This window comes from Calidris pugnax, unplaced genomic scaffold, assembly GCF_001431845.1.
Source record: "Calidris pugnax isolate Ruff unplaced genomic scaffold, ASM143184v1 scaffold349, whole genome shotgun sequence".
In the NCBI taxonomy this organism is placed as follows: Eukaryota; Metazoa; Chordata; class Aves; order Charadriiformes; family Scolopacidae; genus Calidris; species Calidris pugnax.
Genome location: NW_015091088.1, coordinates 579,785 through 593,139, shown reverse-complemented (window position 1 = coordinate 593,139; position 13,355 = coordinate 579,785). Strand labels below are relative to the sequence as shown.

General features: G+C 41.3%; 1 protein-coding gene across 4 annotated transcripts in view; it reads left to right on the top strand.

Annotated features, from left to right (window-relative positions):
• LIMCH1 (LIM and calponin homology domains 1) overlaps positions 1-13,355 on the top strand; it is a 186,883-nt gene that overhangs the window by 79,512 nt on the left and 94,016 nt on the right. For all 4 annotated transcript variants that reach the window (XM_014957818.1, XM_014957817.1, XM_014957816.1 and 1 more), the window contains exon 3: positions 3,496-3,565. In XM_014957818.1, coding sequence (XP_014813304.1) covers positions 3,496-3,565 — 70 coding nt within the window. The remainder of the gene's footprint in view (positions 1-3,495; positions 3,566-13,355) is intronic.

Here is a 13,355-nt window from a genome sequence, read left to right as displayed (position 1 = left end):
TTTTTACAAAATTTTTTTTGAGTGGTACAGAAAAATAGCAACAAATGTTCATTAACAGGTCAACACACATTATTATGGTCAGGTTTAGGGCTGGGAGAGTGACAAAGCCCAGAGATGTAACTGTAGTGGGGCTGGCAATGGGGCCAGAGGAAGGTTTAGGCTGCAGATGTTTTCTCCTCTCTGAACTTGGTCACTGACGTGATGTCTGAGTGCCTTCACCTCAGAATGAGCCCAGGGTTGGGTTAAGATTAGAATTGGGGGAGGGAAAAGGCTGGAGCTACTGATGCAGTGGGGCTGCCAAAGGATGGCGTGTACTGCAAGTTTTCTTCCTTGCAAGCCTTGAACCCAAGACATGGCTGGGGACGTGAGGCCCAGGGCAGCTGGGTCATAGAATCATAGAATGGTTTGGGTTGGAAGGGATCTCAAAGATCGAGTTCCAACCCCCCTGCCATGGGCAGGGACACCTCCTACTAGAGCAGGTTGCTCAAGGCCCCATCCAGCCTGACCTTGAACACCTCCAGGGATGGGGCAACACAGGGATGGGTCCTTTGGTTAAGGTCGCCAAGACAAGAATGTGTGGGACTGCAGTTGTAGGGGACTGCCAGGGGAAGGTGTGGGTTAGGAAGTGTTTTCTCCCCTGCAGACTTTCTCCTGGGCTGTGGGCGATGGTCCCCAGCGCAGAATGGTTAGGGGTTTTGTTTGTCCTGTATTTCAACAGAAACCTACCGGAGCTGGTAAAACTTTCCATTTCAAGACAGATGCTCTATATGAGCCTGAATCGGCACAGAAAATGTAGTTTGTGTGTACTGTCCTATTTAGGAAGGGCTGTATTCAGGGACCTTTTTTGAGGAGCGGGGACAGGTAGTAACTCACTGGAGGTGACCACTGAGACTCTCTGCATAAACAGTGCGGCTTTCCAGCCAGGTTGGTGGCCAAGCAAGTTTAAGCCGTTCGCTATTTTGGCATCTGGACTATTGCTCTAGATGAGGCAATAATTTAGAAGCAGCCAATCTGCTCTGGAAGAAATCTCCCTTTGGCACGTTCTGCAGTGAGCAAGTCCTGGGGGTTTTGGTGCCAGACTGTTTAAAGATGTTTCCAACAGGAGGTAAACATTTTAATAATAGAGACCTTTCTTCCTCAGGCTTTTCCATCTTGCCCCATCCCATTTCCTCCCTCTTCAGACTCCAAGCAATGATCTAAAATGTTGTTTATTCCCTGCTCCTTTCCTTCCTCTCATTTTATCCTTCTCCTATATTTCTCAGGGAAGCCTGTACAAACCATTTTGAAGATTTATTTAGAATGGACTTTGCCATTTGAGGTTTCCATTAAGACCTCTTTATTTTACTTTCTATTATTGTCTGTGGCTTTTGATCTGCACCTGCAATATTGGTTTTGGTGCCTGATGTATATCACGTTTGAGCAATGGGATGCTTTAACCAAAATATCCTTTTTTTTCCCTGAGACAGAATAGGCAGATTGAAATCACAACACAGCCTGCAGTATTTGGGAAGAAGTACTCTGACACGCACACTAAATAAATAAATAAATACATAAAATCTTACGTTGCCTGTTGCAGCGGCTCAATGGAAAATACTAGTTTTATAAGGTTGCTGTTGTGCACTGCTGAAAAATAGGTTAGTGCCTGTTGGGGAGAAAAGAATTAATGTTTGTTTTCCATCTGTGAAATAAAATTATGGTTATAGGAAGTGAGATGGGCAGTTCTTTTCTTGCCGTTCTGTACATCTAGGGGGAAAAGTGCACTCTCTGTATGAAAAAAAATATATTCTTTCATAATTTGTTTTTAGGACGTAATAGTGTAAGCTTCTACCCTAAACAAAAGGCAGGAATAGCACAGCAATCTGTATCAGCTTGGGTTAACTGCAGGTCAAAGAAAATACCCACAACTCCCCAAAATGTTATTCACATTGGGTTTGTTGCCACTCCTGGTTATGGTGGTGTCAGAGATTTGGGGACTCCAGTTGTGCAATAACACAAGTAGAATTTGGGACAGGTCAGACAGAAGCTGTATTTTAACTGGGGTTATTAGAAAATGTTTAAAACAGCATTTCCCTCTTTCCTTCCCCTTCTCTCCAAGTGATTGCAGAGACCCAGCCTATACACTGTTTCAGGGGAAAAAAAAAAAAAAGAAAGAGGTGAAGAAAAACAATCATTTCAGTGTTAACGAGGCCAGGTATCCACCCCTGGGAGGGATAGACTCCTTAATGAGTGTGCTAACTGCCACAGTCCTAAGAAGGAACCAAACAGTAAATAAGGTGACACTATGGAGAGATGGCTCTTGGTGGAGCCTATAGGAGTGGCACACCCAGTATTATCTTAGCTCAGAAGCGGGGAGTTTGAAACAATCACAGCCTGTTAGCTCTCAGTTGAAAGGAATGTGGTGTTTTTTTTTTTTAATTAGGATAAACTTCTTAGCCAGACCTCTCAAATCTTAAATAATTTTTACCCCCACTGCAGACTGCCAGAGGAGTTGGTTCTTGAATGGAGAGAGCATCAGCACAAAATGAGATTCCTCTCTTCCATAGTGCATGTTCTAATTTTTAGAGAGCTTTACGTTATCATAGACATCTTTGTTTCTCTTCAAATATCTTGAATTTGAAGTGAGTGTCTTGATCTGATGATTTTTCTTCCCAATGGATGGGACTAGTTGAATTTTATTCCTTTGGATAAAAGGCATACGGGTTTTCTCTTGGGGGAAGGGCGGTAAAGAAACAGTGTTTGTTGCAACAGGATTTTATAATTAAAATTCCTCACTTTCAGAGGCTTGGTCATTTTTTGGAATATTCTAACAATAAGCCATGTCAGCACTTCTCATAGCGTGTCCATGGGTGGTGGGGAACTTTGGGAGAGTGGCTAATCTTTGGACACCGAACAGGGTTCAACTGTGATATTACTGGCCTAATGATGTTTTTGTGATGAGGTGGGTTTTTTTGGCCTCCCTTTTCATTTGTTTTCTCACATTGATATTTTATGGAGAGCTCCGGTCTACACGACATAAGCAAGGATGTCATTTAATTTCAAGTACAGATGCAGAAAAACAGACAGGCCACCCATACAGTGTGTGTCCTTTCTTGCTTTCCTGCAGTGCAGAAACTGCTGGATTGTTATTCAGAGCTCTAGTGAGACCCAGGTGCCCTCTGGGTTTCTGCTCTCAGGCCCTTCTAGGCATGACCTGCCTCTAGGCAATGGAGGCAGATGGGACAAAAGTTTGCTCACAGCCTGTGAAGACTGGTGTGATCTAGATACGTTGAGGGTATAAAAGAAAAACTTTTGTGGTACTGTGCTGTGGATGTTTTCCCTCCTGGTTTTTCTTCATTTCAATGATAGATCTTTGGGTACACACATATGTTTTCAGGAGGGGAGAAAGGGAAACACCTTCCTTTCCAGCCATACTGAAATCCTTGTGTGCTGGGGACAAGTGTTTGATAATTTGGATTTTGTGACTTACCACTCATAAATACTCCTTTCTTGTGACAGGTTGCTGAATGCAATAAAGCCGGGATTGGTAAAAAAGATCAATAGACTACCGACCCCCATTGCAGGTTTGGTGAGTATGTCAAATGGAGAAAGAATCTTTCAGTGCTGCTTTTTGCACCTTGATTTTTATGACTGTGTGATTTAGATAGGAATTATTTTTGTAATCTGAACTATTCTTACCTACTAAATTCAGACAATCCCTCTGAAATCCAGACCTTTGGAGTAGTCGCCTTAAGACCTTCCAGTCTTTTTTTCAGACGTGGGCAGTATTCAAGCAGCAGAGTGTGTTTTTAGAGGAAGAAAATTTTCTTGGTTGTACGTCATCTTCCAGTTGTGGTGCTAGCTTTACAAAGACTGGAATGTAAGTGTTAGAAACTGTCACCACAAAAAGATAGCTTTTTGGAAAGAAAGAGAAATGTACTTGTATATTTTGTCTGATTTTTCTCTTTCCCCAAAATACCACAGTCTGCAGATAACATTCATTGCTGGACTATCTAGGGAACTGTTTCATGTTGACTTTATGGGCAGAGTGAAAGTTGACCATAGTCTGTTATAAGTGAGGAAGACCGCAGAGGATGTGCTGACAGCCCGTGGGCTCTCAGCAGTGCCGGGTGCTCAGGAGGTCACCTCATGGGGTGGCTCAGTCCTGTGACTGCTGCTGGGAGAGAAGGTGGGGTTATAAAGGGGTGTTGGGTCTAACAGGATTAGCCACATAGAAATATGGCTGTATTGATTTTATGTGGAGATATGGCTGGGAGAAAAGGGCCCCTGAGCATGTGGAAGGTGGCCACCCTTGATTTAGACTAATGATACGCTCATTTGTATACATGGTTCCTTTCTGTTCTGGCACTACTCACATTGTAGTTTAGTTGTGCAAGATTCACAACGTATTACTTGTTGATAGCTGAGGTTAATGTTCCTTTATTTAAACAGCATTAAAAAGTTTCGGTGTATTAAAAACGACATCACATTAATTTTTAAATTTGTTCTATAATGTACTTACATAGCCTTTGAGGCTGGGTCCTTCAACCTGTAGATTCACGGGCTTATTTGTGCATGAATACTGCCTAGTTTTAGTATTAAATTTATGATCCCCCAAACCCTTTCCCTGAAGTTTCCTTTTGTGCCATTCTTTTGCCTCTAAAACCTATCTAGTTTTATTCCTATACAGTCCTATTTGAAAGGAATATTTGATATAAACAGCTGCAAAAGATACCAGTAGTACAGTTTTCTTTTCCTTGGCTCCCTTTCAGGAAAGACTCAATTTTTGTTATGACTGTTTTAGGAGGATGATATTGAATTACATTGGTTTTTTTCTTATTCATATCTAAAATCCCAAAGGTAAGGTGCTTGTAGCAGGAGGGACATAGAAAAAGTCATTATGTGTGTGTATTTTTCTCATTCCTTGAGATAAATCTCTCTTGCAAGATGTGTATCTTCAAAACGTTACCAAAACAGCAGTTTTCATGCTATTAATGATACAGCAGTTCTTTTTTTTGTGTTGGAAAGTGACTTTTTTACCTCTACCTGTGTCCTCTACTTACCTTGCTAATTACTTTTCTAAATATTTTTCCTAATAAATAATTAGGCTATAAAAAAAGTTCACTGGTGCTTCTGGCTGCTTGAATATTACCAATGGGTATTTTTATCTACTGTTCTGTGAACAAATTGCTCCAAACAAAGCAAGCCATCCAAGTGTCCCTTTGCTTTGGAAGGTATCTAGTCCCATACCTGCTGACTTTTATTGCCATTTTTATTTACAGTGGTGAGTAAGTGGCTGTTTTAAGAACTGCATGTGAATTTAAGATATCAAGCATTCTAGTATTTTACACATATTTATGGTGTATTGTATTAACGAACAGACTTCAGGAGTATGTTTGAGTGCAGGGTATACCTTTTGGGTTTTTTTTCTCTTGTACCATGTCAGTGTGTCTGAAGAAACCCTAAAATGCTGACACTATAGTCCAGAAGCAGCTATACTGCCTAGTTCGTTGACCACATATGAGGGACATTTCTTTATTTATTGCCAATTTTTCTTTATTATCTTAGCTTTGGTTGGCTTGACATAGTATATAGTTACTTCTTTCCAGTCATTTCACCCCAGTGAGTGCGATTTCCTCCAGTACACGTAGAAATACTATGTACTTCAGTACCTTTTCTGCCTTGTGTGAGATACGTGCTTCTAAACTCCTAGATACTGCATCTCCCTAAAAAGTGTAACTTAATCATTCTAACAGAAATAATTAGTTTCTTCCCGATAGCTAATAGAGTTAAGTATTCAGTTCACTAGTAGAGACAATTAGTAGGTTTTCTTTTTTAAGAGTTGGAGCTAAAACTTATAAGTAACTGTGAAGTACTCAAAGTGCCTTTTGTTTCATCTTTAACCTCCGGAGACACAAACAGTCATATATTATGTAGCTCTACAGAATGTCTACTTGTGTCGAATTCTCCAGATGATACTCTATTTTTCTCCTTTGTTATTGTAAGGACAAAATAAGAAGTATGCTGTATTGAGGGAAAGTAGCGGTAAACTTGAAGCTGTATCGGAGCCATGCTGAGGTGTTTATCTGGGAGTATAATCGGGTGTAAAAAATTTTACCTGTATTTTGTGTTTGAGTGATTTCTCATAACACTTCAGTAAAGCATTATGTAGAACTGGTCTAGCGTTGATAGGTTCAATTCTTCATATTTTTTCTGGTGTTTAAAGCTAGATGATCTGCAATTACTCTGAAATTCTTACCAGTGCTTTCTCATGTGGTGTAAGAGGGAATGACTTGCTTGCAGACCTTTTGTATACCAGAGCACCAATCATGTGAGCAAAATTTATTGGTTATAGTGTTGCATTGTCAAAGTAAGGACTTGAGGATCTGCACACCATGGTACTAAGCACAGGCCTTGTAAATACACAAAGATTATCTTTGTCTAGTTGCAAGTCTAAGTCAGGATGTGGATTGTATGCAGCATTACATATAGAATTACATATGTTCAGCTTGGCAGGCTTGTTTGTAATTTGCTTTGATCTCCAGAAGTGCCGACTGCTTCTGTTATCACAGCAGAAATGATACATGGCTTTAATGAAATAAAGTGTAGGACCAACAGTTTGGTATTCAGACTTACAGAGAGTCTTAAATTTGATGAAATGCTTTCTCATTCCTGTTCAGTATTCATTAACCCAGAAAGCTAATGCTCCCACCAAAAATCAAATTCACAAAACATCCAAAGGACATATTAAACCTAGGTAGGAATAACAGGCTTTGCTGAAAGCTGTGTTGCCAGAAGAAAGTTTCTCATGTGAGAAACTGACACTGAACATCTTTGTTTTAAGACTGTCAGCTTTCCAGAAGCATCATTTCATGTATTTAATTGTGCAAGGCTGGAAAAGTATTTTGGCTGAGTTATTAATTAAAAGACCATCTGAAGCTGCAGAAGTCTTACAAAGATGAATTAGTAGAGTAAAAAGGATATAATTAATGTATAAGTGACTTTTACAAAAGCAGCAATTTTTTCAGTGAGTTACTGTTGGTTTCTTTCATTTTGTATGATGTCCATAGTGGACACAACTAATTTTTGAGATTTCTACTAATTGCAATTTTGCACAACTACACCTTAGTATATATTTAACTCAATAGAAATAAATAAGTTTCCAGCATCACTGTAGACAAGCTTTGCTCTATAATGCTAACCACTGTATGTTGACTATCTTTGTCCCTTAAAAAAAATGTCTAGTTTTTGCTTCCTGTCCCTGAATAATGTCACTCTGTGAGAAAATAAAATGTTTCTGCCTTATCTTTTGTTTGACAGGGCTTAGGAGAGTTTATAGCATTACTTCAGTTCCTTGAACAATCCCCACAGGAGCTCAGGCAGTTACTTCAGAGGCTGTGTGAAAGAGTCGCACATATAATAGTAGGAAGTAGTCAAGACAAAGTCGGAGGGCTGAACTTCAGCTTGGATCTTGGCTCATGTTTCAGCACTACTGAATAAAAATCTGTTTACTGTGGCATCCAGTTTTCAGCTTGTGTACGGTCCTCAACTTTGTGACATTCGTATGATTTAGCAATGCAAAATACAGCTCTGCAGAAGTCACCTGATTGCGTGGTTATTGCACCAAGATGAACAGAACTGTAATGTGCTGTTTAAAAAAGCTTGTTCCGTTGAAAACAAGGTATTTTTTTTCGGTGATTATTTTCCTAGGAAGTTTCTCTTGGCAAAGTGTTCTCTGGGAAGTTGCTTATTAAGAATAGCTACCTGTCTGCTGGTGCTGTTAATTTGCTCTTATGCTGTACTGTTACATAAATCCCAGGGTTTTTTTAATGTGATATGATGTCCCAAAGAAATGTCAACATTGTATTAGCTTTCAGGATTTTGTGCTTCTAATGAAGTTCAGCAAATGAGGTCTTTTTTCTTCATGCAGATATGAATCTGAAAATAAAATTGCAAGACCCAAATATAGTGTAGTGTGTTTCATGGATTTAAAAACAATTAGAGAAGATAGAGAAATATATGCACATCAGTTAAACTTTCATGTTATTTTTATCACTTTTTCCACTCATACTTCAGCATTACTATGGGGTTTTTTTCTTAAGAAATTATCTTTTCAATCTTCCTCTTAATTTCTCACTCTCTCTTTAGTTCTTTGTAATACTTTCTGGAAAGAGCCTGTTCCTGCTGTAATATCTAGATTCATAATTAATGATAATTTTTGTTTCCTTATGTCGTTCTTCTTGCTGCTGGGCAAATTGATTTGTTAGCACAATTGTATCTATAAGAAAGTCTTCCTGTGTAAATTGTGGAACCTGTGAAGTAAATAGAAGCAAAATTTCCTAACTGTCTAAAAACAGTAAGTTCTTTGCACTCACATCCCAAAAATGTTTTTGTGAATGTTGATGGAAAGCAAATTGTCAACATCATAGCAAAATGCTGTGCAAGCCATTCTGCCATGGTTTCTGTGGATCTTCCTTGCTAAATGGTAATTGGCTTCTCCACATCTCTTGTCCCTGCCTTCAGTTCTGATATATGAATATTAGACTTAGGGTCCGGCCAGTGGTTCAGAGCAGCACTGTGTGCTTTGGCTCATCACATAATGTAATTTGTATTGAATCCTTTCACTAAAACAATAGTATCCCTAAATAATTTAAAAAAAATATATGGTTTGCATCACTGTATCCTTGTGTGCTTGTATTGTTTGGTTTTTTACCCCCTAAGCTTTCTAGACTCTGCCTGCGAATTCATTTTTCGTTTAGATTTTCCCGCCTATTTGTTTTGGTGTCATCTGAGCAGGACAGAGCTACCTTATAAAATTCCTGTTTAATGAATTTAGCTGTATGCTGTGCTCGCAAACGTTTCTAAGTTTCCTGAAGAATACAAAAGTAAACTAACAGATGTTTCTTAACCAGGCTGTTTGTAAACAGAGCCTGTGTGGAACAATCTACAGTGAGCTGTAGTTCATTCATCACAGAAGAGGAAAACCGGCATCAGTTCAAATTTGGCAGGAAGCACAGAGGAAGCAGCATTGATGAGGGAAAAAATGAAATGCAAACCAATAAAAACTAAAACTTTACACTGAAATACAGCTGGTTTTTGAAGGTTATTATTGCTCCCAATTAACCATGTGAATGTTGTCCAGAAACCGTTGCTCTCCTCCCCTTTAGAGAAAAGCTTTTAGAGAAACACTAGTGTGTCAAATGCAAAACACAGTACTGGCATCTCATTTAGTATTCCGTTGGTTGAAATGGGTGTGCTTGCTCTGGTGTTGGGTTTGACTCCAAAATGCACATAGTTTTGATGCTGGAAGCTAACGATGGATCTGACCGTAGCACGTGTGCTGGAGATGTGTTCCACTGGGTTCAGCCTCTGCTGCACAGGCTTCCAAGTTTGAACTTTAACCTGATGTATGGAAGTAAGCAAGGCTGAAATAATAGGAAAATAATAAATTACATGGACCATCAAAAAAGCCCTGAGGGAGGTAAATGACTCCACTTTGTTTGTTTGCTTTTGACGGTTTGAGCCGCGTTACGCTGTAAAGCGTGCCCTCAGAGGAGTGAGTTCAGCCAGCTCCCAGTAGTCTCCATGTACAACATCCCACTCTGGCTCATGAGCTGTCCTTAACATCCATGAGCGGTCCCTTCTGTCCTCAGCTACCAGCTGGAGCCTTGCATTTATGATGGCTGGAGGTGGAACTTGAAGCAAGTGACACCTTGCTTGCTTCTGAATTGGCCATTATGGATCCCTCCCAGGTTTCTATGGGCTACCTGCATCCCAGGCCCCAGCCAGCACTCCGCCAGGGCTTCTGCAGACCAGCCTCACCACTGGCCTTAAAAGTCCCTTCTTCTTCTGGATGCTTCCTTGGCTGTAGTGCTTATGGTGCACTCAATAAGCTGAGCTGGTTGTTGGCTGGGACCACTGTTTGTCATGCTAAGAACTGTCCTTTTCTGGCAGTGTCCAGGAATCTGTCCCTTTTTATAAGCTGAAATCTCTCATTTAGCACCCTGAACAGTTTCCTTGTTGGGTCAGGATGGCAGCAGCCAAGATGGGTAAAGGTTTGTAGGAGACACATGAAGGACAGCTGTGAACCATAGCAGCTGTGGACAGATGCAAACTGCAGTGTTGTTGAGGCCCGTTCCCAAACTAGACTGGTTTAGGATTCAAAGGTGCAGCAGTTTCACAGTCAGCTTAAGCCATGCCCTGAGCCTGCTGGGCTCTGCTGCTGAGAATGTCATGACTTGATTTGGCCAAATGCTAATAATATGTGTAAGCTCTTTGTGGGAAGGATCATCTGCTAGTCTGTTTTTGTCTAACACCTCACCCCATGAGTCCTGCTCCGTGGCCAGGACTCCGAGACAGTATGTTAATACAAATAATAAATAACACTTACAAAAATATCACAGGCATTCCTGTGTCGTTCACAGTCTGTTTTTAGACTGCTCTCCCAACTTGAGCCTTCAACCATGGATTTAATCAATAGGTTTATAATTACCTTTATCCACATGGATTAATTTAAAATGTTAATATGCAAATTCAGAGGTAAGGAGAACCTTTTCTGTGTTAAAACCAAGAGACAATGGTCACTGCAGAGGAACTCCTTTTTGAATTACTTTTTATATTTTACAGAGAGACAGTTTTGTTGCCCAGCCTTGAGAAGGGAAAGCTGACTACCATGCTTTAGAAGAAAGTGCTTGATCACAAGCAAAGTGTCTACCTGTTTGGGGCTGTCAAGTGATTTCACAAAGTTGTTACTTATAAAACTATGTAAATACAGGCTTAGAGTAATGATTGTTTACTTTGGGGGGGGGCACATATAGGATTCCAGTGATATTTTGGTGAAGGATTCCAGGGATAACATTTGAAAATGGCAAAAAAGAAATACACTGCTGCTGAAGCCCTAATGCTAGGCAGCTGAAATGTGAACTTGCCCTTATCATGGCATTAACCTTTACTATAAATGACAGAGTCTTTCCTCGGGTTGGGGAGGGCAGCTGACTTCCCGGAGGAGCTCATTTTGTACCCGTGGAAAATGCAGATTGCCCACTGGATTAATTTTTAGATTTGCTTTCAGATCTTAAACCCTCCTTCTGCAAGTTCAGCCATGACTTGCATTACATTGATCTACTGACTCCGGTCGAGGGAGTATTTCAGAAACGGCAAGCTTTTGAAGAACAATCTCTAAGTATCTGTAAGTATTGGAAAAAATGATAGTTTAACAAAAAAAATGCCATTCCTGAAGTAGTCGAGGGCTGCACTAAATGAAGTGAAGAATCAAGTGCCTTCCTCAAGCTGTTGTCTTAGAAACGAAAGGCCTCCTGAGCACAATGACTTAAACTCTTCAGGAGAAATCCGACTGTTGAAGCTTATGGTGTGTCTTAATAGTTGGGCAAATGTGACGTGGTCTGGAGGTGTGTACCATTTTTGGGGAGTTTTCAGTGGAGAAGTTGGATGCCCTGAGTATGTGAATGTGTTGGCCGTGCCCTGTGATGAATGTGGCACTGTTGGAGTTATATCCAGGCACTTGCAATCTTTGGGTGACTTTCTGTTGCAGAAGTGCTTAGTTTGCTAAAGAGGATATAAAAATAAGCATTGGGCTGGTGTGCTGCATGTGAACGTGCATGATGAGCTACCAATATCCATGTCATGAGGCTGAAAGAACTATCAGCTGTATTTTCTGCTTCTGTCCTTAGCAAGAAAAACTAGACTATGGTTGCTTCCAGCTGTTCTAAATTTGACTTGCCTACACCGTCCACCATGCCAGCACTGGCCCACCAACTGGAGTGGGCAACCGATCCCTTCTCCTGCATCTTACAGCGTGTAGCTGACTGAGCAGGAGTGTGGGCAGGGGGGCAGGAACAGGCTCACCGCGTTGAGGCAAGGAGGTATCATTCCATCAATTCAAAGTAGTCGTGAAGCCACAGCTAGGCAGTTTAAACTTTGATGCAACCCTTAAGTTACTGGCCAAAATCAAAGGACACAGGGCTCTGGGAAAGTCTCATCCCGAAATCCCCGGTTTAAAGGTTGTCTGTGGTTAAAACTATACTTGGTAGCACTCTCACTCCCTAATTCTGGAAAGCCTCTCACAGGTTGGAGTCTGTAGGTCTGCGCTATAAATACCATCTCTGATCCTCAACTGTCTTTTTCAGTGACATGTAGTCCCTGCTGCCGGGAAGAGCTAGATGCCAGTATTTATTAGACAGTGACAGTTAATGTTGAATGTAATTGGGGTTGACCAGAGTAAGAATATTCGCTGTATTTTGCTGCTACCCTGCATTCTCACAGCATCCAAGAGGCGGGTGCTGCTGCCCATGAAGTCCATATGATACTGCCTGGAGAATGTCGATAACGGGGTAAGGGTAGCACTGGAGATGTGAAAGGGGAGGGTACCTTCCAAAGAGCTCTTAACCTGGCCAGTCCCCGAGAGGTGAGCTGGAACAAAAGTTTCCACAGTGTGGCCAGACCCACAGATTTGCCACCTCAGAATGGGCCAGGGAGGAGGCTCAAGCTTCCTGTTACCTCCTCCTCCTCTTGTGAAAAGGGGGCAAGCGTGAATTGGCACCGATCTGTTGTGACCCCGGCCCTCAGGCTGAAGATGGTGGCAGGAGAATGCTCTCTCTAATCCCCTTCCTGGCTGCGAATCAACTCGGTGAAGTCTGTTGCAGTTTAGGTCTGCTAGCAACTGTTTGCTGTTTCTGTGCTGAAACCCTTCCCGGGCGCTGCAAGTGGATTTCTGTCAGATGATGTGCCTGTCGCTAGCAGGAGCCTACGTGCTGAATGCAGATGATGGAACGTGTCTCACTCCAAAGATCACATTGCAGTTGTGTCCCCGACTTAAAGCAAACAGGCAAAAAGGCAAACTAGCGCCTTCAAGATCTGTGCGCAGCGATTTCTTTTGGTTTAAGAGCCCAGTAAAATTCTGCAGTCCGGTGCCGTGGTCAAGAGTTCACAGAGGCTGAAATATCTGACACTGAAGTCTCCTTGCTTTCTGCATTCCTCAGTGCTCCTGGATTAAAGCCACTCGCTTCCTGCTTGGCAGGGCTCTTTCCAATTGTAACGCGCTTCCTCTTAAATGTCCAGAGGTCTAATGATACTATTGTAAACCTGTTAAAATTAATGCTGCGGAGGAAGCAGCTTAGTTAATTGCTTGTGCAAAAATACGGTGGTAGGCTGAACTATCTGACTGAGGGACATCAAAGCCATTAACTATTAACCTTTTGAAAGCTGAATAGCCTTGTGATACTGTGTAGAAATCTGTCCCGCAGCTTAGTAGGAGAATTACACATTCATTTCTGGACGAGCAATGTAACTAACGGTCTAGAAAATTAATATTGCAGTACAGAGGCAATCCTCAGTGTTTGGAGTGGTGTCCTTCTGTTAAA